General features: G+C 35.1%; 3 protein-coding genes across 3 annotated transcripts; 1 reads left to right on the top strand and 2 right to left on the bottom strand.

Annotated features, from left to right (window-relative positions):
• The first annotated feature begins 806 nt into the window (after positions 1-806).
• Positions 807-5,199, top strand: LOC104906012 (UDP-galactose/UDP-glucose transporter 7). Its single transcript, XM_010694693.4, has 7 exons — positions 807-1,616; positions 2,717-2,822; positions 2,942-3,187; positions 3,471-3,581; positions 3,781-3,939; positions 4,596-4,739; positions 4,813-5,199. The coding sequence occupies exons 1-7, from the start codon at positions 1,576-1,578 to the stop codon at positions 4,975-4,977; spliced, it is 972 nt and encodes a 323-aa protein (XP_010692995.1). The 5' UTR covers positions 807-1,575; the 3' UTR covers positions 4,978-5,199.
• A 482-nt stretch (positions 5,200-5,681) lies between these two features.
• On the bottom strand, positions 5,682-9,776 carry LOC104906013 (probable cyclic nucleotide-gated ion channel 14). Its single transcript, XM_010694694.4, has 7 exons — positions 9,352-9,776; positions 8,661-9,246; positions 8,070-8,282; positions 7,556-7,860; positions 7,339-7,450; positions 6,936-7,172; positions 5,682-6,642 (listed from the first exon to the last, which is right to left on the bottom strand). The coding sequence occupies exons 1-7, from the start codon at positions 9,378-9,380 to the stop codon at positions 5,905-5,907; spliced, it is 2,220 nt and encodes a 739-aa protein (XP_010692996.1). The 5' UTR covers positions 9,381-9,776; the 3' UTR covers positions 5,682-5,904.
• Positions 9,777-13,740: 3,964 nt separating this feature from the next.
• On the bottom strand, positions 13,741-19,084 carry LOC104906014 (cyclic nucleotide-gated ion channel 17). The gene is made up of 7 exons (XM_010694695.4): positions 18,447-19,084; positions 17,529-18,186; positions 16,167-16,379; positions 15,515-15,819; positions 15,302-15,413; positions 14,958-15,194; positions 13,741-14,643 (listed from the first exon to the last, which is right to left on the bottom strand). Exons 1-7 carry the CDS (start codon positions 18,473-18,475, stop codon positions 13,948-13,950), a joined length of 2,250 nt encoding a protein of 749 aa, XP_010692997.1. The 5' UTR covers positions 18,476-19,084; the 3' UTR covers positions 13,741-13,947.
• Positions 19,085-23,158: the final 4,074 nt, after the last annotated feature.

The following is a 23,158-nucleotide window of genomic DNA, read 5'->3' as shown; positions in this document are numbered from 1 at the left end:
GATATTATATAAATGACAAAGAACGAGAGTTTGGTGGCTTTTGAGTTGAATTGGAAAGGTACAAAATAAGTTATAGAAGGCATTTTATGTCAATTTAAAAGAGTTCAACCAAGCACAGTGTCAAAAAAAAAAAAAAAAAAAAAACCAAGCACAGTGTCATCCCAAAGCATCCCGAAACCCTTGAATGTCCCAGATAAAAATCATCATATTCCCTGAAAGTGTCCAAAGTCACGTAAATTTGAAGGCTATAATTAGAGGTGGGAATGGGCTAGGCGGGCACAAGCCCGCTCGAGGACCGGCCCGGCCCGTTGTCCGCTACGTGGGTCGCGGGTCTGTCACGATCAAGAAATTTTATTTCCGGCCTGCACCGGCACGAACCTGTGGGCCGAACGCTTCCTTTGTTTTTTTACCCTAAAACTGTCAAAAATACAACATAAAACATGGGCCGACCCGTGAACAAATTTTTAAAATTTTAAAGCCCAGCTCGACACGGCCCGCCACTCATGGGCCCGAGCCCGTGAACAGGCCCGGCCCATGCCACCTCTAGCTATAAGCCTATAATACAAATTTTCCATACCTCGAGCTTACATGGGTAACTCAAAGGATAGTATCCCTCCCAACTGGGTTTTTTCCATACCTAAGATTCGAACCCGAGACCTTGATTAAAGAGCGAGAGACCTTTAACCACTCACGTCAATCCCATATGATAGTCTGGAAAACAGAAACCATTGATAGTCTGAAAAACAGAAACCATTAAGTCAATATAAAAGTTCCAACCATCCAAAAATTATCCAAAAATATTACCCGATCTGAAGACGTCCTGTATTCACGACTTTTTAAATGCTACAATGCTGTAAACCAAATTTGAGCGAGTGAAAATTGAGTAGCTCACAAGAAAAACCAACTGGTGGGTGGTGAGTGGTGTGTCCCGGATCTGTTAATGTTGAAAGCAAGCTGTGCGAGAAACTTCCAAACGAATCAACGCAATTACTCTGCTTTTCTAGAGATCTGGAACCCCAATTTTTATTTATACATCTGACTACTTTACTGCATTTCTTTGGTTATTCTATAATTTATTTTGTCCCCCTCAAAATTTCACCAACTTTCTCCGAATCTTAACACTCTTTAGTACAGTTTCTCCTCTCTTTTCTATCCTTTCCTATCCAACACTTCTAATAGCGTTCATGTAAATCAACCTCTGCTCTCTATTTAATCTCCCAATTTTGTCAAAAACATGTAAATTATCTTCTCTCTTTAATCAGTTGATCTTCAAACTTCTATCCAATCATGTAAATTGGACTTCTGGGTTCTTTCAATTAATCTTCAAACTTATACCTAATCATGTAAATTAGACTTCTGGGTTTATTCATTGATTCTTCAAGTTTCTATTTAATCATGTAAATTAGCATCTGGATTTTATTCAATCTGTAAAGTTTTTATCCAATCATGTAAATCAAATTCTGGGTTTTTATAAATCTGCAAAGTTGCATGTTGGGATTGAGTTGCTTTCTTTATACTACTTCTTAGGCAGATTACTCTTATAAGAAAGCTTGATTTGGTAATATACCATTTACAATGGATGGTCTTCCTGATTTGGAGGCCACTCAATATGTGAGGTTCGTATACAATTTTTTTTTTCTTCAAGTATTTTGCATTGTTGATTTCTGGGTTTTTTTTTTCTTATCTCAGTGAGACTTGTTCTTGGAATGATTGATTTATGGGTGTTGTTTGATGAGTTTTTTTATCTGTAGATCACTAATGAAGTGTGTTAAATAAGGACAATCGAAATTTATATCAAATTACCGATCTTTCGGTTCCAGAAAGTTTATTAAATTTGTGATGATATGGAAAATGGCAATGTAGTTTGGATTGTTTTACCAAATATGTTGCATTATGATCAACTTATTTACTCCTATTGCATGTGATGAAATGAAATGTAGTAACCCCTGTACCAACTTTGCAAAAATACAATCTCATTAAATTGTCTTCCATCACAGTTTAGTGTTAGGGTGGGGTCCCTCCAGTTTGAGGACACCAATCAGCAATTACTACCAAAATAAGTAAAAGAAAATAAAGTGAGGTGGATGATCATGTAGATTGTGTCATAGGATGGTAAAAGCTGCTGTCAGTCCACAGCATATTGTCAGAAAGTTAGAGCAGGCTTTTTGTGTGAGAAATGAGACAATGGCAAATGTGGGATTTTTTTTGGGTGTATAGAGAGCTGCTTAAGGCAATGATGTAGACATAATTCGATAACGGGTCTTCGGTACCTTCCTCGCAAAACTTAACCAACAAAGTTATATTCCATCCACGACAGATGTGGAATTAATTGGTTCTAATGGCCATCTATCATTTGTCAAAAAAAAAATCAAATAATTTGGGTTATGTGTTCTTTGCATTTTTAGTGATCTAGTGAGTGAATCAGAGTACGCTACTCAAGTGTGTAAATTTTGTAGATTGAAATATGAGTGTTTCAAATAACACTGAGGGAGTGTGTAAACCAAATGGTGTGGGCCAGTGGACACAAATACCACCTGTTGATTTGATTGTGTAGTGTAGTATTGGATTCTTAGGTGAGACTTGAGAGTGTGAAGGTTTGCTACTTTTTTCAGATAAAGGATCCCACATTACTGTAGCAAATTGAAATATTGTCTGAATATTTGTTGCCACTTCTTGAGAGTTATAATATTGGCTGATTGATGTGCACTGCCAACAGTTTATTTGCTGCCTTGTCTTATGGAGTTTCTTCGATGGCTATGGTCTTCATCAACAAGGCAATCCTCATGGAATACTCATACTCGATGACTCTCCTCACAGTCCAGGTATTTCATAGAAATTACTCAGGAAACATTTGATTTCTAAACATAGCATGGTATTTGTAGCAGATTTTTGCATTGCTCTATGTCATTGAGTTGAGAGCTGGTTTTTATGTTTATTTTAGCAATTGGCAACTGCTTTGCTTATTCACATTGGTCGTGTGATGGGGTACACGAGGGCCAAGGCTTTGAACATGGATACTGCTAAGAAGCTTCTTTGGGTGTCGCTTTTCTACAATGCCAATGTAGCCTTTGCCTTAGCAAGCTTGAAAGGAGTTAACATTCCCATGTATATTGCGATCAAACGACTTACACCGCTTGCTGTTCTGGTGGCTGGATTCTTTTCAGGGAAGAAAAGACCTTCAAGACAGGTTTGCACTAACCATTTTTTGTTCCTAGATAAAGATTGATCAAAATCTTTTGTGCAGTTTGTTGTTAATTACGTCTATATCTTCTTCTGTTTTCCTTTTCATAGTCACAGTGGATGAGGAATCACATGCATCTTCATTGCTCAGCACTAATATAAACTGCTAGACATTATTATTATATGTTAGTGATTTTTTTAGAACTTGTTTGCATCTGATTACATGGAAAGACATACACAAGTATACAGTTACGTGTGTTAATTGCTATTCTACTTATGCTGTGGTTCAGGTGAGCCTTTCAGTGATGCTTACAGCTGCTGGGGTAATTATTGCAGCACTCGGAGATTTCTCCTTTGACTTTTTTGGTTACACTATGGCATTGACTTCTGTCTTTTTTCAGGTAACGGTTTACTGAATGCTATTGATAGATGTATTTTGCATATGCCTTTTATCTTGAACATTTTCTGTACTGCTTCTTGACCATATGTCTTGAACATTATCTGTACTGCTTCTATAGTCAAGATTCAAGATACAAAAGCTATATTTTATGATTTTTTGTTTTTGTTTTTGGGATAATAGAGTACTGATTCTGGATGCAGACAATGTATCTAGTGTTGGTCGAGAAGTCTGGTGCAGAGGATGGGCTCTCATCCGTGGAGATAATGTTCTATAATAGTTTCTTGTCACTCCCAGCTCTTCTTTTACTGATTGTAGGAACGAGGGAGGTTCCTGATTCGTTATCTTTGTTATTTGCCAAGGTAAGGATCTTTCTAGTCCTTGTGTTAGAAGTTCACTTTGTTCTTCAAGAGCAAGTTCAGTATGGAGATAGATAGATCTACCCACTGGGTAAGCTACCCACTAGAAATGGATAATTAAAAATCAAACACACTTTTGAGTTGGACTCCACTAATCAATAATCTCTATCTCTAGTGGGTAGATTATCCATTAATATTCCGTTCAGTATCATGATGCCAGTGAAGTGAGTGCTCTTTTGAACTTCAGACAGTAAATGTGAATTTGGGGAATATTTTTTTTTTTGGGAGGGGGGGGGGGTTGCATCATAACTATAGCAAAATGTCTGAATGGAGACTTGTGCTCCACCAAACGGAAAAGAAGATGTGTGATACATACCATATGGATTGACCAAAATGCCTTTACATGTTTGGCGGAGAACAGCTCTCCAAATAGCCTGATTGGGTCTGTTGGTAGCAAGAACTCTTTTAATATCTTGTGAACTGCTGCACAATCCGTGAGTCCCTATTATGCAATCATGAGTTATGCTCCTTCCTATGTTGAATGTATGGTATACATTCCTGTGTTTTTGGGTAATGTTATTTGTATACATGATTTTATTATCTATAAGATAGTCAGCGATTATTCATATAATATCATTTTTATTTATTTTGAATGACAGAGCTCATCTCTATCATTTTTGATGATCCTTGCTGCTTCTCTAATCATGGGCATTGCTCTCAACTTCACCATGTTCTTGTGTACGATAGTCAACTCTGCTTTAACAACAACTATTGTCGGAGTTTTGAAAGGTGTTGGATCCACGGTATGCGTAACTCTTGGCTTTGTCATTATAAATAAGTTAACGTTAGCAATTAACTTCTTTCTCGGCTGTTCAGACCCTTGGATTTGTCTTGCTGGGAGGAGTAGAAGTGCATGCTCTGAATGTGACAGGACTGGTAATCAACACTGCGGGAGGTGTCTGGTATTCTTATGCCAAGTACCACGAGAAGAAGAAGAAGCTACCTAAGACAACTCCTGATGTTGAGGCACATCTAAAATGATCGGATTCACAGCTTATTCTTTTTCTGCTATCTTTCATTCTCATTCTATTTTTTGGGTGTAAACTGTTGGGACTTGGGCGTAAGCAAGTCATGGCGTCCATTATTACTTTCATTGATGTATACTTCTTCATATGAACCTCAGAAGTGGAGACATATCTGTTATACTCATTACTCAGAAAAAGATATAAAAATCATACTCGTATACGTGTTCTTAAGTGGAAACAGAGAGATTTGGATAAGCCTCCATGTTTGACAACTTGAATGAATGGCAAAGATCAATCATTTTCCAGCATTCTTGAATGAATTGAATTCTTGAATAGTATTTACGGAATAAAAAAAAAAAGAACATGTGAAGATTAAAGACAGCATAATGCTAATGGTTCTTGATTTGGGATGATCCTAACAGCAGACATGTTAATAATGCATCCAGATACCCGGCATCAAAAGATTTACAAAATCAGACTGCAAATAGAAAAGGTTTGTGAATGTGACAGTTCAGACTTCAGAATACAAACAATGTTAAATCTTTAATCCTATACGATTGGTTCGGATGCATGAATCAAATTTATTTTTTTATCTTCAATCACACCTACATAGATTATCAGCTAAGTGTTATCTGCTCCTATAAAACTATTTCATATCACTCTTAAACCCTTCAACTAAAGTCATTATAGATACATCAGGATGTTATTTTGTACATAAGGTTGTCAAATAGCAGTATGTTTCCTTCAATTAAGATTACTTCCTAAAAGTTTCTGTCAAAATCACAAATTTGGTTTACAATCTGCACAAGCCAATATAAATGTACAACTAATCAGGTAACATATCACCCAAAAAAAGAGGGGTAAAAGTAAACAATTCTACACATTTTGCACAGTAAGGCGCAGTAACCTATGTTTTTTTTTTTCCTTATCTGATGATTAGTATTCAAGGTTCAGGTTCAGCGAAGAAGTCAGGATCTTGAGGCTTCATCATCTTAGGCAACTCAATATCCCTACCCCTTTGGGCACCTTTTCGAGCATTTCCTGCAAATCTTTTCGCCAAAAGAGTGACTCCGAGCTGTTGGATAGCCTGAGATGAAGCTTCTCCAGTTCCACCATTATTGCTGTTTTGATCAACATTTTCATAATGGGAAAATGAAGTCGACTCAGTAAAAGAACTAGAGAACGACTCTCTTGAGCTCAGACTTTGTGACATCTTTCTTTTCTTAAATCGTCTCCAACCAGCTTGAATAAAGCAGGCTCCCCATGTTCGCCAATGATGAGAATAGTACCGGAAAGTATGCTGTAGCTTTTTACTATGCAAACGCCTAAACTGGTTTGCTACAAATCTGAGGTCCTCAGCTTGTAATGAAAAAGCTTCTACTTCCTCTTGTGCTCTCACTGTTCTTGTGGAAGATGGAAAACTAGCAGCATTTGGAAGTAAAGCCCAAGCAAGAAGCTCTTCACCACAGAAGTCTCCTGGTCTTAATATGATTGAATTGAAAAAACCTGACCGTCCTCCATTTGTGGTTGAGCTGTCTAGTTTCCCTCTTATTATAAAGAGCATTTCTGTAACTGGATCGCCCTCTCGAACAATGAATGTGCCTGCTGTATTTAGCGAAGATCTCAGCCTCTCACATATGGCATCCAGTAGTTGATTATCCATTTGAGCGAAAAAAGGGACCTGCACATCACAGAACTGCTTTTTCAGTATGTGACAAATATTTTCAGTTGTCATCTTTCACTATTAACATGACTATTGACTAGTATGGGTGCATCTTCTACAGCTTTTATAAAAGAAGTTCCAGGGATAATCATATCTGATCAGGGCCAATCAGGTGTAAGCATAAGGTGAAATGAAGGTTAATCATGTACAATCAGGTCCAATATGTTGCTCTGCAATCTCTTACAACCTAAAAAAATCTAGATTCAAGTGAAAATATGTTGCATACAAGTGAGAGATAAGAAAGAACTTACTCGTCGAACAAGATCCAAGCAAAGATGACTCTGGATATCACGGCGTAGATCCAATGGCAAGGAAGTGAGGATTGCTTCCTCATTGACTCCTCGGGTTGCCAGCCATTTGTACTGAACAAACCGTCTCACTCTTTCTCGCAAGTGTGGAGGGAGCTGGCGATGTTTCATCCACTCCTCAGTGTCGCGCCTCCTAAGCCTCCATTCTTCAAGCCTTGAAGTGATTGATTGCAGATAGGTCTACAAGTTTTAAGTTGCAACATTCAGAGCATAAGCAACAGAAGCCTTAAGCCACATACTCTATCAGAGTGTCTCTTAGTTCAGTAAATAGCTAGATGAAGTTGTTGATCTTGATCTAGCATAAACATTCTTAAGTATCATCTATCAGTAAGGCAAAGTTATTTACCTGCATGTTACCGATTAAGAGAGCAAACAGAACCAGACCCACTATAGAAATGAGAATGCAAAATGAGCTTTCCCAGACGAATGTGCTTGTTTCTAAATTCTGACCATAGGAACTGCAAATATATGACAATAAGACATCATCAATAATATCACATAGAGATGAATGCTTTGGGTGTCTTTTTCATGTTTAGGAAAACTTTCTTGAGCTAGGAAATTACCTCAACTGTTGTAATCCCCACCACAAACAATAGAAGTACTTGTCAATGAAATTCTCAGAGAACACATCTTTTGACATTGCGCTTAGAAAAATACCATATTCGAAAGTAGTATCTGGGTTGTTAGGATCACACGACGAGAACAGTTTGGTGCTATTTGCCCAAATGATACGATCTGCATCATCTTTAGTACTACAATCCAAGAATCTGAGATGGCATGTGATAGGGGAAACTTCACTTCTGCAGGTTGAATTCCAACAAGAAGAAAATCTTTGGACAGACAGTAGATACCAAGCCGCCCCTAAAATCTACAGGATTGAAAGAAAGAAAGAAGCTGAATCATTACACAAGCATCCAAATAAGACATTCACTATTTTTAATTAAAGGTACTAAGATACTTCCTCCGTTCCATAATAAGTGAAACACTTCTCTCTTTTATGTGAGAGCTTTTTTAGAGAAGTGTTTCACTTATTATGTAACGGAGGAAGTATATAGGATCAAATAATGTAATCCTTACATGACTAGCTAACATGTACAGAAGCAGATTATAGGCAGCTCCAGCCCAAGCTGTTTTCGTAACAACTCCAGCAGCTTTGATTATCTCTGTACTCAAGGGGAAGATGAGATATAACCTTGGAATATATTGGATGAAAACAATTAACTGAAGCGCGTTATAGGTGCTTCTTGCATTAGAGAGCTTAATTGCTGGTATAATAAACCATATCACAATCTGCAACCAAAGAATTCCAATTAAGTCTCCTCATCTTCAAGTAAACATTCTTTCTAATCAAAGATAATCAACTTGAACAATTATAGACACAAAATATTAATCTCCATAGCATACATTATATTGACATCAATCAATACTCCAACCAAAAATTCAATTCAATTCAATTCAATCATTGTCAGAAAGTAACCAGAGTATGACAAAACTCTGCTATTTAGAGAACTGTTCTTCAGCGAACATCTGAGGAGGGCACCACACCACACCCACCACACCAAATTCCTCCTCTCTGCTCAGAGTGCTCACTAGAGAACGCGTTCTCCATTTAGCCTTTACTTGATATAAACTAATAAAGTACTAAACAGACAAAAAGCAGTTATATACCTGAGGAAGAGGCAATGCAGCAATAAGATCAATGAAGAAACCCGATTTGATATACCTCCTAGCAATCTGTTTCCTATCCCTAACAAGTTCACCTCTTCCAAAAACCCGAGAACTAGGTGCCACGAAAGCTGTACGAAACCTTACAAGCACATGTAAGAAATAGAAGATATCGGCTAGTGTACGAAAGAAGGTAACAACAGCACCCAATGGTACATTCCTTGACATACAAAAGGAATTATTTATGTTGTCTACTTGAGGGAGATAAAAGAATAAAGGATCAACAAAGAGTGCAATTAAACAAGCAACTAGAAATATACGGTTCCATTTTAACACCACCTCACTTGAAGGATCTAAGGTTCTCTTCCACCATTTTTCTTCTTCTTCATGTTTCCCACCATTTCTTGAGAATACTCTCAAATTTAAAGTTGGCAACTTTAAAGCTTCCCCTAGTCTGTTGATGCCACTTCCAAAACCCACACCATTGCTATTGCTAATTAGTAATGGACTGCTTTGTTTGTTTGTATTTGATGCTTTTTCTGTTGATGTATAATTATGATTGAATGTCTGATTTCTGTTTTCATAGAAACTGCCAAATTAAACATAATGGATCATTATTACTTGAACTGTTTAGTAGGAATACTTAAATTACAAAGTAATCAACAGAAATGAATGAGGTAGAACTTTTAATTACCTTACTTGCTTAAGCTTTTTGGGTTCCATGTTTGTTTGTTTGATTTGATTTGATTATATGGATCAAGTTCATGGAAACTCAGAACAACAAACAGAAGAAGTTAATACTCTAATAATAATAACAGAGTAAGTAACAGATTTTCCTTCATCTGGGAAGAGATTTTTTGGCAGAAAAAAGCCAAAAGAAAAGAGATGAAAATGGATTTAAGTTTAGAAGAATTTTGATTTGGATACTTTGAATAAGTTGACTTTTCTCAAGAAAACAAAAGAACACCAAGTTTTTGTATGAATACAACAAGCAGCTAGGAAGAAGCTGGAATTGGTCAAGAAAGAAATAAAGAAAAATAAAAAAGGAAAAGAAAGATGACAAAAGAAACAGCTAAGATGGTTGTTATTTGTTCTTGGTTGGTTGCTGAAGCTTGTTGAAGGGTGGTGGGGAACCACTGGTAGAGGACGTGAGAACCAATATGCTATGATTGACTAATACAATAGATTAATACTGTTAATATCAACTAGTAGAGTATTAAACTAGATTTAATACTGTCTTTTTTGAGCATAAATATTCACATCGAATTTGATGCTGTAATAAAAAGGTAGTGTGATACTCTCTTTTCTTGCTATATTTTGATCATGAGTATTTTTCACATGATAACTTTGACTATCTTTGAGTTTATATACATATGCAATGTTGAATCTTGTTTGATTAGTCTCAATTTGTATTTTCCACGTATATAGTTTTTATAATTTTTTTATATATGTAATTCAAAATATTAGTGTTTCAATTAAGTTGTATCTTGTAAACCGTAAAAAAGCAAATGTATCAACTAAAAAAAGATAGAGGAAGTAAAAATGAATATGAGGATAGAGTGGTAAATTCTATTTACTTTTTAAAATGTACTTTTAGGTGTTGATCAATTCTAATGAGGTGTAAACATAAGATAAAATTATAAGTGCAATCTAAAAAGATAAATCCGATTTACATACGTTTGATTGAAGGATCAAATAATTCTAATTTGGTAATAAGTGGATTTTTCTTCCATATAAACTCTCATTAAAGTTGTTTACACTAATTACAATCCTTTTTTTTTTACTCCTATACAAGACAATATGTGTGATTTTACGAACTAAATTGACTTATATTTTATCTTTACTTGAAATTCTTAGTTAAATAATCTCTATTATATAAGGGAAGGGGGGAGCAATGGTGTCCTCTTTTGAAATGTCAATTTTGCCCCCCTTCTCTTTCTAAATTACAAAATAGTATTTGTATTTTTTGACTTTACTAAATTTAAGAGCTGCCTATATTTGGCAAACTGTATTCCTCCTTTTTTTTCCCTCAAAAAGATGTTACCATATCCAGTTCCCACAGCCACAGTCAAGAAAAAATATATTTCGTGCCATATATCATACAGGTTGTGCGGATTCGATTATGGGCTTATAACTACACAATACTACGATCTAATAAATTTTTTATAACTCAGAAGAGAAGCTCCAAACAAAAGAGGGAAAAAACTTAAATAAATTTAAAACGCTAATAACTTAATAGGTCATGATTAGATTAACAATATTCGTGCATTTCCATAATATTATTATGTTCGCAATGACATTTTCTGAAATTTTCAATGATATATCAATTTTTTCTAAAATGTTCAAATTTTGACTCTTATGCCGAAGAAAAATCGAGTTTCTGTTTCGAAAAAAATTCAAGCACGCATCGCGTGCAAAAAATTCTAGTAGTTTTTTAATAAAGCACAAATTCACCTAAAATTTACTCTTTTCCTACCCAATATACCACTAGCAAATGTTAGCGGAGCTATACCTGATTCCAATCTGAGAGGAACAAAATCTTGCTCATATTAAGAACATGAGCTACTCTCTGTTCAACATTAGTACCTTTTTAGACAATATATGTATATCATTAGTACCAGTACAACTTTTGTCAGTTATTGTACAACATTTACTAATCTATTCATACTAATTTAAAACTTCAGAGTTTTCTTCCCCTCTAAGTTTAACTATCCTTTATTTACAATATACTTTTTGTCCTATATAATTGAACGTATTGTGTCGAACTCGTCCGACCATAATCTTTGGTCGGACGACTTTCAGGTGGTTCCAATTTTTTTTCAGTTAGTCTTAATTTTTTTTTCAGGTAGTCTTAATTTTTTTCAGGTAGTCTTCATTTTTTTTCAGGTAGTCTTCATTTTGTTTTCAGTTAGTCTTCTTTTTTTTTCAGTTGGTTTTTGTACTTCAGTTAGACTTACTTTGAGTTTCAGTTGGTCTTTATTCTTTTTCAGGTAGTCTTCATTTTTTTTCAGGTAGTCTTCATTCTTTTTCAGGTAGTCTTCATTTTTTTTCAGGTAGTCCAACTGAAAAAAAAAAAACAAAGTCCAACTGAAAGAAAACAAAGTCCAACTGAAAACAAAACACTAACCTCTGCTTTCTCTCACTTTCTCCTTCTTCTTCATTATTAAACAACCCTCATTCCCTTTGGATCATAGTCACCATGCCATCAAAAGGATACTTCCACATACTATAACGCTCGGAGACTGTCGCTGATTGTCTCTTCCGTCGTCAGCGGTTGCGCCAGAGGTAGAAACGATGTTGATTCGGATCTCTCGCGGTCGAAGTCCGCCTTTAGCGTCAGTAATTGCTCTGCTATCAAGCGAGAGTCTCGGAGCTTCTCGGTTGAACTTCCATGGCGATTTCACCGACTCCATTGAAGGTGAGTTTACAGTTACAGCACCAGTAACAGAAGAAGGAGGAGGAGTTTCTGGTACTGGTGATCGAATCTCCGGTTGTAGCTTCGGCTTCTCAAATTCCATCGATATCGCCGGAGATCCGACGGCTGAGATTGACTCCGATGCTGAATCTCCTCCCTAATTGATCAAATCTACATTCTCTTACTAAGCCATTTGAGTATTGGGCTCAGCCCGTCTGACAGTAAGTACTGGGTCAGACGGTCTGACCCAATACTTTCACTTACTTATATAATCATAAATTATTCACATATTCTTACATGAGATATGTTCACAATAATTATATTATTGTGAGTTGGGGGAAACTATTTTTCCTAAGTAGGTGACTTATATATAAGTAGAAGTGAACCCTTTAAAAAAATGATTAAGGGTACGTTCTCTTCAACTTAAAAATTAAGTTTCAAATCCAATAAGTTTAGATAAGTTCATATAAGTTGCGATCAGGTCCAATCAGGACAATAAGTTCCAATCAGGTCTAATAAGGTTCAATAAGTTCCAATCAGGTGCAATAAATTCCAATCAAGTCTAATAAGTTCTAATCAAGTGCAATAAGTTTCAATTAGGTCTAATAAGGTCCAAATAGTCAATGTTCAATAAACATTTGTACTACTGTCCATTATTTTGTTATTCATATCACTGTTAGCTAATTATGTTACTATTAGAATTTTAATTAAAGTACCCGCAATGATGATATAGTATTATACTTTTATTATTGTCTATTATTTTATTAAATATTTGTATTATTGTATATTATTTTTATTGCATCATTTAGTTGTACTGTATTACAAAGTGCAACTTAATATTGTCTTTGTCTTCAACATTATAAAATGTTAGCAGCAAACAAATATAATAAATTACCAAGGATGTCTTGGCCTAGTCATTCAGATTGAGGTGCTCTGAACGATAAATCACGGGTTCGAATCCCCCTCCCCTTCTTTGTACATTGTACTGCCTTCGTGACTCATATGAATAAAAAAAAAAACAAATATACGAATAATTCAAGGTCTGACGAAAGGCAGCAAAGATGGGAGAAATGGTCACATGTTCACTGCTTAGCTTTAGATGTCTCATGTACCTTCTAAAACATACATGCTTTAAATCTAGTTGTTCGAACATAATTTTACCTAGGTTGTAACTTATACCTATGTCTAGATACATACACCCAAGTTTATGTAAGAGATTGTAGAAAATTAGACATCTCTATTGTCAAATATAGAGAGAAGAGATGTTGTATTATTGTACCCCCATTGATTTACATTACCTATATATAGAACATAACATAAATTTAACCTAATAAATTTAACCTAATGGACCTTTCCTGTAGATATAGACCTACGGTCCAATATCATCTAACATCTATCTTCATTCTTAGAGCATTTCCACATGAGATGTGTTGTTTTCAGGAGGCAAAAAGAGCAGAAGGGCCTCTCACAATGTGGCTATGTTCCAACATTATATTTTTGAGCTGGATTTGAAGTCTTAAGATGAATTCTTGCTTACTAAAGTCTAAAAGCTAGAACTCATGAAGAATAATTAGGATAACATCAATGAATCTTATATCTATATAGTGATGCTTAATTTTTATAATACCTCCAGCACAAAGTTAAACATCAAATATATATAGGAATTACGGACAGTAAATATAAGTATGATTCCTTATTTTCTTTCAGGAAGATTACTCCCTAATGTATATTAATTAGTGTTACATTTAGTCAAGTTAGATATCACCCAAAAAAGGAGGGATATGATTAAGAATTCAAAATCTACACATTTTTTCACAGTAAGGAATCTAGAATACAAAATCTATGATCCATAACTCTGAGTATACTGTTCGGAATTCAAGCATTAGCAAAGAAATAAGGATCTTGAGGCTTCACCATCTTCTGCAACTCAATATGATCATTTCCTGCACATCTTTTCGCCAACATACTGACTCCTCCAAGCTGTTGGTTAATCTGAGATGATGTTGCAGTTTCCTTGTTCTTATCATTAGAACTTTCTTCCTGATTTCGATACTCAGCATCTTTGAAGTGTGACTCTGATGTTGAGCTTAGCCTTTCTTCCATCTTTCTCTTCTCATACCTTCTCCAAGCTGCTTGAATAAAGCAGGCACCCCATGATCGCCACTGGAGAGAGTAATAACGGAAGGTGTGTTGAAGTTTTTTACTATGCATACGTCTAAACTGATTCGCCACGAATTTGAGGTCTTCTGCTTCTAATGAAAAAGCTTCTACTTCCTCTACTGCTTTGACTGTCCTTGTTGAGGATGGAAAGCTAGCAGAATTTGGAAGAAGAGCCCATGCAAGAAGCTCTTCGCCACAGAAGTCCCCTGGTTTTAATATGATGGAGTTGAAAAACCCTGATCGTCCTCCATTTGTGGTCGAGCTGTCTAGTTTCCCCCTTATTATAAACAGCATTTCTGTAACTGGATCACCCTCTCGGACAATGAAAGTGCCTGCAGTACTGAGTGAAGATCTCAGTCGCTCACATATGGCATCCAGTAGTTGATTATCCATTTGAGCAAAAAACGGTACCTGCACATCAAGAGAGCTGCTTTTTCAGTATGCGACTCATTTTTCCTGCTGTCAGATTTCAAAATCATAGAACATGACTTAGTATATCCATGGTTAACAATTACTACTAGCCTACAACTTTTAGAATTGCAAGACCTAAAACTGATAACTTCCTGTAATATAAAGTAGATATTTATTATTACTAATACATAGTAATGACCTCATGTCAGTCCTACTGATGCTATCAACTCAGTTGAAAACTATATGTTCGTTTAGTTTGCAGCTTCCTATAATCTCAATTGAGAGGTACCCTTAAGAGATGCAAAAGAGCTTACACGTCGAACAAGATCCAAGCAAAGATGACTTTGGATATCACGCCGTAGATCAATTGGCAAGGAAGAGAGTATTGTTTCTTCATCGACTCCTCGAGTTGTCAGCCACTTGTACTGAACAAACCGCCTCACTCTTTCTCGCAAGTGTGGAGGGAGCTGGCGATGTTTCATCCATTCCTCAGTGTCGCGCTTCTTAAGCCTCCATTCCTCAAGCCTCAAAGTAAGAGATTGCATATAGGTCTACAAGTTAAAATTGTCATATTTCCAAAGTATAAGCAATGGAAGCCTCAACCACGTACGATACACACAAATTAAATGTTCAATATTGCAGGGAAGCAGTTCCCTACCTCCATGTTACCGATTAATAAGGCAAACAAAATCAGACCCATTATGGCAATGACAATGCAAAATATAGTTTCCAAGACAAATGTGCTTGTTTCAAGTTCCTGACCAAACGAACTGCAAATTAAAAATAACCATCTTCATGTCAAATTGGAATCTGAGGTGTTATAAAGCATAATATATACTTTTATTATCTAACAACATGGAGTTGTAAGTACCTCAACTGTTGCAACCCCCACCACAAACAATATAAGTACTTGATCATGAATCTATCCGAGACCACACCTTTTAGCAGAACATTTTCAAATATCCCATAGTCGAAAGTATCATTTGAGTCATCAGGACTACACATAGAAAACACTTGGGTGCTATTTCCCCAAATCGTACGATCATCATCATTTATAGTACTGCAATCCAAGTATCTAAGACGGCAAATGATGGGGGAATCTTCATTTCTGCAGGCCGATTTCCAACATGAGGCGTACCTTTCCACAGACATTAGATACCAAGCTGCACCTAAAATCTACAGGATTGATAGAAGCTGAATTATAATAAGTATATCAAGGTACCAAGATATACTTCATCCGTTCTTTAATTACCTGCAACATTTGACTATACACAGTCCTCCAGACCAGCAGCATATTATCTATAGCCATAGGTTGATGAAAAGGGAGCATAAAAGTTTATACCTTGAAAAATAAAAATTGAATTGAACATCATACATGATGATATTCTTTAGAATATATTAGTTGAAAAATCAAAGAAGCCGATAAAAGTTCTCACATTATGGCTTAGAAAAGTCAAATGTTGCATTGTATAGAAGACGAAGTGTATGATCAATTGAAGAGGACGGGATAATTTAATCCTTACATGACTAGCTAAAATGTACAAGAGCAGATTATAAGCAGCTCCTGCCCAAGCTGTCTTGGTGACAACTCCTGCAGCTTTGATAATCTCAGAACTGAGAGTAAAAATCTGATACAACCTTGGGAAATATTGGATGAAAACAATTAATTGAAGTGCATTATAGGTGCTTCTTGACTTAGAGAGCTTTATTGCCGGAATAATAAACCATATCACAATCTGCAAGGAATATTTGCAACTAAATTAGTTTCATCAAGCAATAATAAGATCTTGCCATATAAAAATAAAAAAATATAGTAATAATATCTCAATGTCTAATTAACTTAAAAGTGGACAGAAATTACAGAAAGATAATAAAGTGGATGTAATCGTGAATTCGTGATGAAAGCTAAGGTAATGAAGAAGAAAACAGTGGATAATGTTGCTCAGTTGTGAATCAAGGATGTTTAGTTTGTAGCAGCGATCTTTTGTTTGGTTTACGAATGAAATTCAGATTCACAAGAGACCAACAGGAAGAAAGTTCATTGAGTTAACACCTACAGACTGGTTTATACTCCTAATACTGATATCTTGAGTTGTCATTCTATGGTAATGGTTCATAGATTGAGTTATTGCAACTTGATGATACCATATTCATACCAATTGATTGTCTCGAGATATTTAATTTTCTGACTGGAAATGTATAGATATGTAGATATGAAATAAGAGAGCTTTGGGTCTTACATCAAGTGAAGTTACAAAGATTCCCTCATTGACTCATGTTTCTAACGTTTAGATATCTAGTGATACATGTTTCGTTATAACAACTACCACCCAATATATTTCTTGTGCTAACCTTCACCTGCAAAAGTTTGGAAGAAAGGGCGGTATCAACACTGTGATAATAACAGTACTATTGTTCAGTAAATCCCTACTAGTGCCAATTCAGTACCAATGGAGTTAAATGGTTAATGTTTCATATATGCCTCACTACCATCCTTTACATATCCCATACCTTAGAAAAACTGCCAATCAAACCAAGAATCTAATACTATAAAAGACCAAACAACTTCCTGCAAGGCTGCAAGGCAAAAATCGAACCCCTGTCTACCACAGAGTCATAGCCTTCCACATAGAACCACTTATACTTAGAAAGTAAATTTTCACATTCATCCCTATTTTCTTGCTCGTTTAGAGCATGCTCTCTCCCAAACGAGCAAATGAAGATAGCCTGAGAATGAACGTACCTACTATTAGGTACACGCAGGCGGGTATATAAAATATAATAGAATTCCATCTAAATTCTAAAGAAACAACTCCTAAGCCAGTATTTTATTAAAAAAAGGACTAAATATCTAGTAATTGTAAAGCAAGAAGAATAGCTGCTACCTGGGGAAGAGGCAATGCTGCGATGAGATCAAAGAAGAAGCCGGTTTTAATATACCTCCAAGCAATTTGCTTCCTATCCCTAACAAGTTCTCCTATTCCAAACACCCGAGAACTCGGCGCTACAAAAGCTGTTCGGAACCTTACAAGAACGTGTAAGGCATAGAAGGCATCAGCCAATGTACGGAAGAAGGTGAGAACAACACCCAACGGCATATTCCTTGACATACACAGGCTGGATTCATCACCACTATGATCAGTCTCTATTTGAGGCAGATAAAAGAATAAGGGATCAACAAAGAGTGCAACGAAACAAGCCACTAGAAAAATACGATTCCACATTAAAACCACCTCACTTGAGGGGTCCAAAGTCCTCTTCCACCATGGTTCTTCACCTTGTTTGGTTCCATTATCACCATTTCCTGACAAAACTCTGAATGTTGGGAGCTTGAAAGGTTCCCCTAGTTTGCTCATGCCGCTTCCAAACCCGAAACCAACATGACTATTGTCGTTACTGTTACTGTTACTGTTTAGTAAAGGAATGGTCTGTTTGTATGCAGGAGAGGCTGTATTATTTGATGATTTTTCAGATGATGGGAAAGAGTCATTTCTTCCCCAGTATGTGTAACTACTATAGCTCTCATTTTCATTTGCATAGAAGCTGTTCAACAAAAGAAACAAAGAATGGATTATTATTATATTATTATTAGCTATGTCGCATCAAAATGGTTGCCATTTCTGAAACAGATACTGTGAAATCACAGGTTTCACCCATTATCGAGCTTCATTAGCCCGGAAACAGTTGTTAGGATAGAGGTTTCCGTGCTACATAGATTGTTAGTTGTTTTTAGTTTTAGGAAGAACTAATCAATAGAAGTGTATGTTGATTTGAATTGGATAAATTAGGATAGAAGATTTTACCTTACTTGCTTCTGCCTTGTGGATTCCATGCTTGTTTTGAATTATTGATCATATGAGTTACAGAGAAAACACAAGCACACAAGTATGAAAGATTTGAACATAACAATAATGTGCAAAGAATTAGTTGAACAAGTAAACGAATAACAGCCAACAAAAAAGAATGGAAGAAGTTTTAGGAGTATTTGATTTTTGATAAGGAGTTTTGCATATGATGACTTTCCCTTGTAGTAAAACAAAAGCACCAATTTTTTTGTATTAGATAATTTTGTACGACTACAAGTACGAGGGAGCTGGCAACTTCGTCAGGAGAATTGTTAAATATCGTCCCAAAACAAATACTTCCTTCGTCCCAAAATATAGTTCTCATTTCCATTTTGGGTGTCCCAAAATATAGTTCCTAATTTCATATTTAGTTCCACATTTTTCCGTAATTTGTCTAGAAAAATGGTGTCCCATCATTATATGCTTCTTGAATTTTGTTTTTTCCTTTGTTTATTCAACCAAAATGTTAGAATTAATGCTCTTTCACCAATTATTCTCCATTCTCTCTTATAAACTCATCTTTTCCCATACAACATTTATTTAGATAAACAAAAAATATTTACTATCCCTACTTGCATAAATTACCGTGAAAAAAGAAAAATGGAAACTATATTTTGGGATGGAGGGAGTAGAAGTTTATAAATTTCGTCAAGAGTATAAAATTTAATTTAGGGCCTGTTCTCTTCGGCATAAAACAGCTGAACTGAACTGAACTGAACTGAACTGAATTGAACTGAACTGAACTGAATTGAACTGAACTGAATTGAACTGAACTGAATTGAACTGATCTGAACTGAACTGATCTGAACTGAACTGAACTGAACTGAATTGAACTGAACTGAAATGAATAGTGATATGTGAGAGTAAAAGTATTGTCAAGAGCTGAACTGAACTGAACTGAACTGAACTGGTCTGAACTGAACTGATCTGAACTGAATTGAACTGAACTGAACTGAATTGAACTGAACTGAACTGAATTGAACTGAACTGAACTGAACTGAACTGAACTGAACTGAAAATAAGCTGGGGAGAACAGGCCCTTAATCTCTCTCAAGATTTATATTAATTTTTAATTGATTTTTGATAAGAAAAAAGGAAGCAAAGACGACAAATCACAAATGTACAGCCAAGATGGTTGTTAGTTGTTGAGTAATTTACATCATCTTCGTGATGAAATGCGTAATCGAAAAATACTAAATGAAGGAAAAAGAAACGGCGTTTCAAAGGAAGTTGCATTAATTATCAATGTCAACTAAGTAATGAGCCATCTAACAAGTGGATTATATTCTAACTTTTCTAGATACAATTAATCAGTACCTCGTAGGAGTACGAGATATACTCAACTATTAGATCTTTACTTATAGTACTTTAAATGAGAGCAATTACTACTCTCTACATCCTTTTTATAAAGGAAAATGTTGTTATCTTATAAAATGTCTCAAAATATAAATTCAGTTTCAATTTTTAATCATAGAATTTTCACATTATACCCTCATGAAAATACATTTATTTCCAAGATATCCTCATTATTTTCTCTCCCAATGCACCCACTATTCAATTTTATGATAAAGTGAGATCTTTTATTTCCAATGCACCGCTATTAATGACAAATTGTCCTCATTGGTTAATTAAATTTAAATAAGTATTCATCGGTCATTTTATTTGATCAAAAGAAATTTATTTATCTAATTAAACCAAGATTCTACTTGTCTTCATAGCTATGCAAAAACAGAATCAGGACTTATAAGGAGCGAAAAGAGTAGTTAAAATCGTTCTTGACTATCGCGTACGTCTTATAAAAACAAACCAAACAGGTAATTTTTTCGTTTATATATTAGTAAAAAAAAATATGATTAGAATAGGTTAACTAGATAGCTTGACAGTAATTAGCAATAAGAGTTCCCTCAAAAAAAAAATAGCAATAAAAGTTCGTTCTTGAATATCGTAGGTCTTACAAAAACAAATGGAGGAAATAATTTCTTATATCAATAAAAAAAAATAGAAAATGTCAAAATCCATGTACAGCATCACTTCGAGGATCACCAGCAAAGGAAACATATCCTTCTATGTCAAGTCAAAACTCTCAATCAAATAAAGCTACAAAAATGCAGTGTTCAAGTGCTGAAGCAAACTCAAAGCAGTACTACTTATCTATTTCAAACGGTGATGCTTATCCAGACATGTCTCAGATAAATCCAAGATAAGATTAAATATGGTGCAAAAGTCGAAGTAGAATCTCTATTATATAAGAGAACAGAAGGAAAACACCAAAAATAGTAAACCCATTTATACCCTTAAATATAAAATACAAATTCTCCATCTTTTACCATTATACTCTAAATTAACAAAATATTTACAATGAATTTTATGAACTTTTTGTATATATTATTATGCAATTGACCTTTTGTTTGTTTTCGCACGCATTGCGTACATATAGGACTAGTAAGTAAAAAAAAACTCGGGGACTACATAAGAAAATAGTCCAGCGTCCACAATATTTAGAAAGTATGCTCTACCAGTTGCCATATCAAAATCACGCCAGCTAAAGGGATAAGCTCAAGAACCATCAAACAAACCAACATGTGAAATGCAAGACTCAACACTCGATAACCATATTCTTCTTGCGTTGGTCCAGCAGCATGATTGTATAATTGCCATAACCCAAATTTTATCTTTTTATAGACTTCTTATTTCTTAATGATTCGACTTTGATAATTTTTAATTAACAAATCATTAAACTGCACAAGTCTCTTTATAGAAAATTATTTGACCAACATAAATTATAAAAGAAAGATATTAATTTAAAATTAAATAGCAATTACAAACTAAATTAAATAATGGACTTCTAATTAGTAATTTTACACTACCTACCTAGCTGAGACATAAAACTAATCGCAACAATCACAAGAAGCGAAGTCTGATTAAAGTTTATAGTTTTTTTTCATAAAAATAGATTCTTAAAATAAAAATATATAAAAAAAAAAGAGTAGGGGACAAATCTAAACAACTACTCTTAGAAGATAAGCAACATCTTATCTTTGACAAAGACATGCATAAAAAACTAAAACAATCAAAAGTATTAAATACTTAAATATTAAAAAGACACAAGTACTAAAGTAACAAGACAACATGAATAAGGTACTGCATGTTACCCACATGATGCCAATTGGCAATTGCCAAATGATCGTTTCATAGTACGAAAGAAAGAAACTGCAGCACGGAATCAATATCCAACTCAAAAATTAATAAATAAATAAAACGAATTAATATCCAAGTCACATGTCAAAAAAACTAAATCATTCATGAATTTTCTATATAATATTGAGGTCTACTTTTTTTTGGTAGAAATAAAAGAGAGACCGTTATTGCAAAATAAACAGGAAAATATGATCATATTGACTTCACACCCTTCTCAAAATTAAAGAGTTGCAATTAACTTAGTCGGTACTCTTTTTTTTACCTAAGTAAGAAAAAATTCTTTAAACTGATCTCACACAATGCCCCGCTCAGAGACCCATTACAAGTCATACGCCCCAACCCCTCCTCATAAATCCCAAGAGTCAGTACATAGTAAGGTTTAAGAGTTGATTTGCAAAAAAATATGCATAGAAATAGATCTAAAAACATGAACATCCTCTTTTCATACATTAGAAGATAAATGCAAAGTTGATATATGAATAGTGCTAAGTAGATTTGTTGCATTTACCTAGTTAGAAGGGAGTATATACAACTTTCTTTTGACGTGCAAACGAAATACATCTTAATGATGAATCAACTTCATAACCCTAAATTCCCAACTCCATCACCAACACCACCAACCAACGCCGGTTTCTCCATAACCATTGCAAATCAATCATACCTTGAAAATTAGGGATTTACACAGTTGAATAGCTCAACCATTAAGGCTCGAGATTTGGAGATTAAGAAGTCAAACACGAGTAGGAAAATCTACAAGCCAACTAGGTAATGATGGTTGGTGGTATGGCCTTGAGGGAGGAAAGAGAATTTGGAATCGAAGGAACCTAAATTTGAATAGCATATATAACCGAGTCCACAGGTTTGATGAACAAGTACATTATAATTAAATATGACTAAAAAGACAAGTGAAACAACTATTACAACAAAAAAATGTGACACACTAATAAAAACGCGATAAGAGTCGATTCATAATCTAAATATGCAACTCATCGAAAAGGAAGTGGGGGATGAAAATATAACCTTCATAACCAAGAATTATTTGTTTCACTATGTAAAAGCGAGATGTACAGAAAGTTGCATGGCAGTGGTTTGGATGAAAACCAAACCACATCCCTAATGCAAAAAACAAAAGACCATACCTATTTAGAGCATGTCCAAAGTGAAACTGAGATGTACAACTATCAAACTATAAGCAAGAGAAGTGAACTATATGTCGCGAAGTATTTTCCAACTGGAAACAGGGAAGGTAAATATAGATGAATGCTACAATAGTCTCATGGCCCAAGAATACCGAGGATGCTCTTTCACTACACTAAACAGCTCCAAATGAAACTCATCACTAGCATTACTTGAACTCGTAAACACCATCATTCAGAAGATCACCAGACAACTAACAGATAGCAGCACCGAGAAGATTCCCAGACATTTGGAAAGCTAGTACACCCAAAATATTTAGACAAATTGCCCTCTTT

The sequence above is a fragment of the Beta vulgaris genome, chromosome 2, assembly GCF_026745355.1.
Source record: "Beta vulgaris subsp. vulgaris cultivar EL10 chromosome 2, EL10.2, whole genome shotgun sequence".
Taxonomy (NCBI): domain Eukaryota; kingdom Viridiplantae; phylum Streptophyta; class Magnoliopsida; order Caryophyllales; family Amaranthaceae; genus Beta; species Beta vulgaris.
The sequence above is the reverse complement of the archived record's forward strand: the minus strand, read 5'-3'. Positions and strand labels throughout refer to the sequence as shown.

Coding starts and splice junctions, on each gene's coding strand:
- LOC104906014 (XM_010694695.4), bottom strand. CDS start 18,475: ATGGAATCCACAAGGCAGAAGCAAGTAAG. Junction 15,820..16,166: donor TGTACATTTTAGCTAGTCAT/GTAAGGATTAAA, acceptor TCAATCCTGTAG/ATTTTAGGTGCAGCTTGGTA. Junction 14,644..14,957: donor GCTTGGATCTTGTTCGACGT/GTAAGCTCTTTT, acceptor CTTGATGTGCAG/GTACCGTTTTTTGCTCAAAT.
- LOC104906013 (XM_010694694.4), bottom strand. CDS start 9,380: ATGGAACCCAAAAAGCTTAAGCAAGTAAG. Junction 7,173..7,338: donor TCTTAATCGGTAACATGCAG/GTAAATAACTTT, acceptor TAAAACTTGTAG/ACCTATCTGCAATCAATCAC. Junction 6,643..6,935: donor GCTTGGATCTTGTTCGACGA/GTAAGTTCTTTC, acceptor TGTGATGTGCAG/GTCCCTTTTTTCGCTCAAAT.
- LOC104906012 (XM_010694693.4), top strand. CDS start 1,576: ATGGATGGTCTTCCTGATTTGGAGGCCACTCAATATGTGAG. Junction 3,188..3,470: donor AGAAAAGACCTTCAAGACAG/GTTTGCACTAAC, acceptor GCTGTGGTTCAG/GTGAGCCTTTCAGTGATGCT. Junction 3,582..3,780: donor TGACTTCTGTCTTTTTTCAG/GTAACGGTTTAC, acceptor TTCTGGATGCAG/ACAATGTATCTAGTGTTGGT.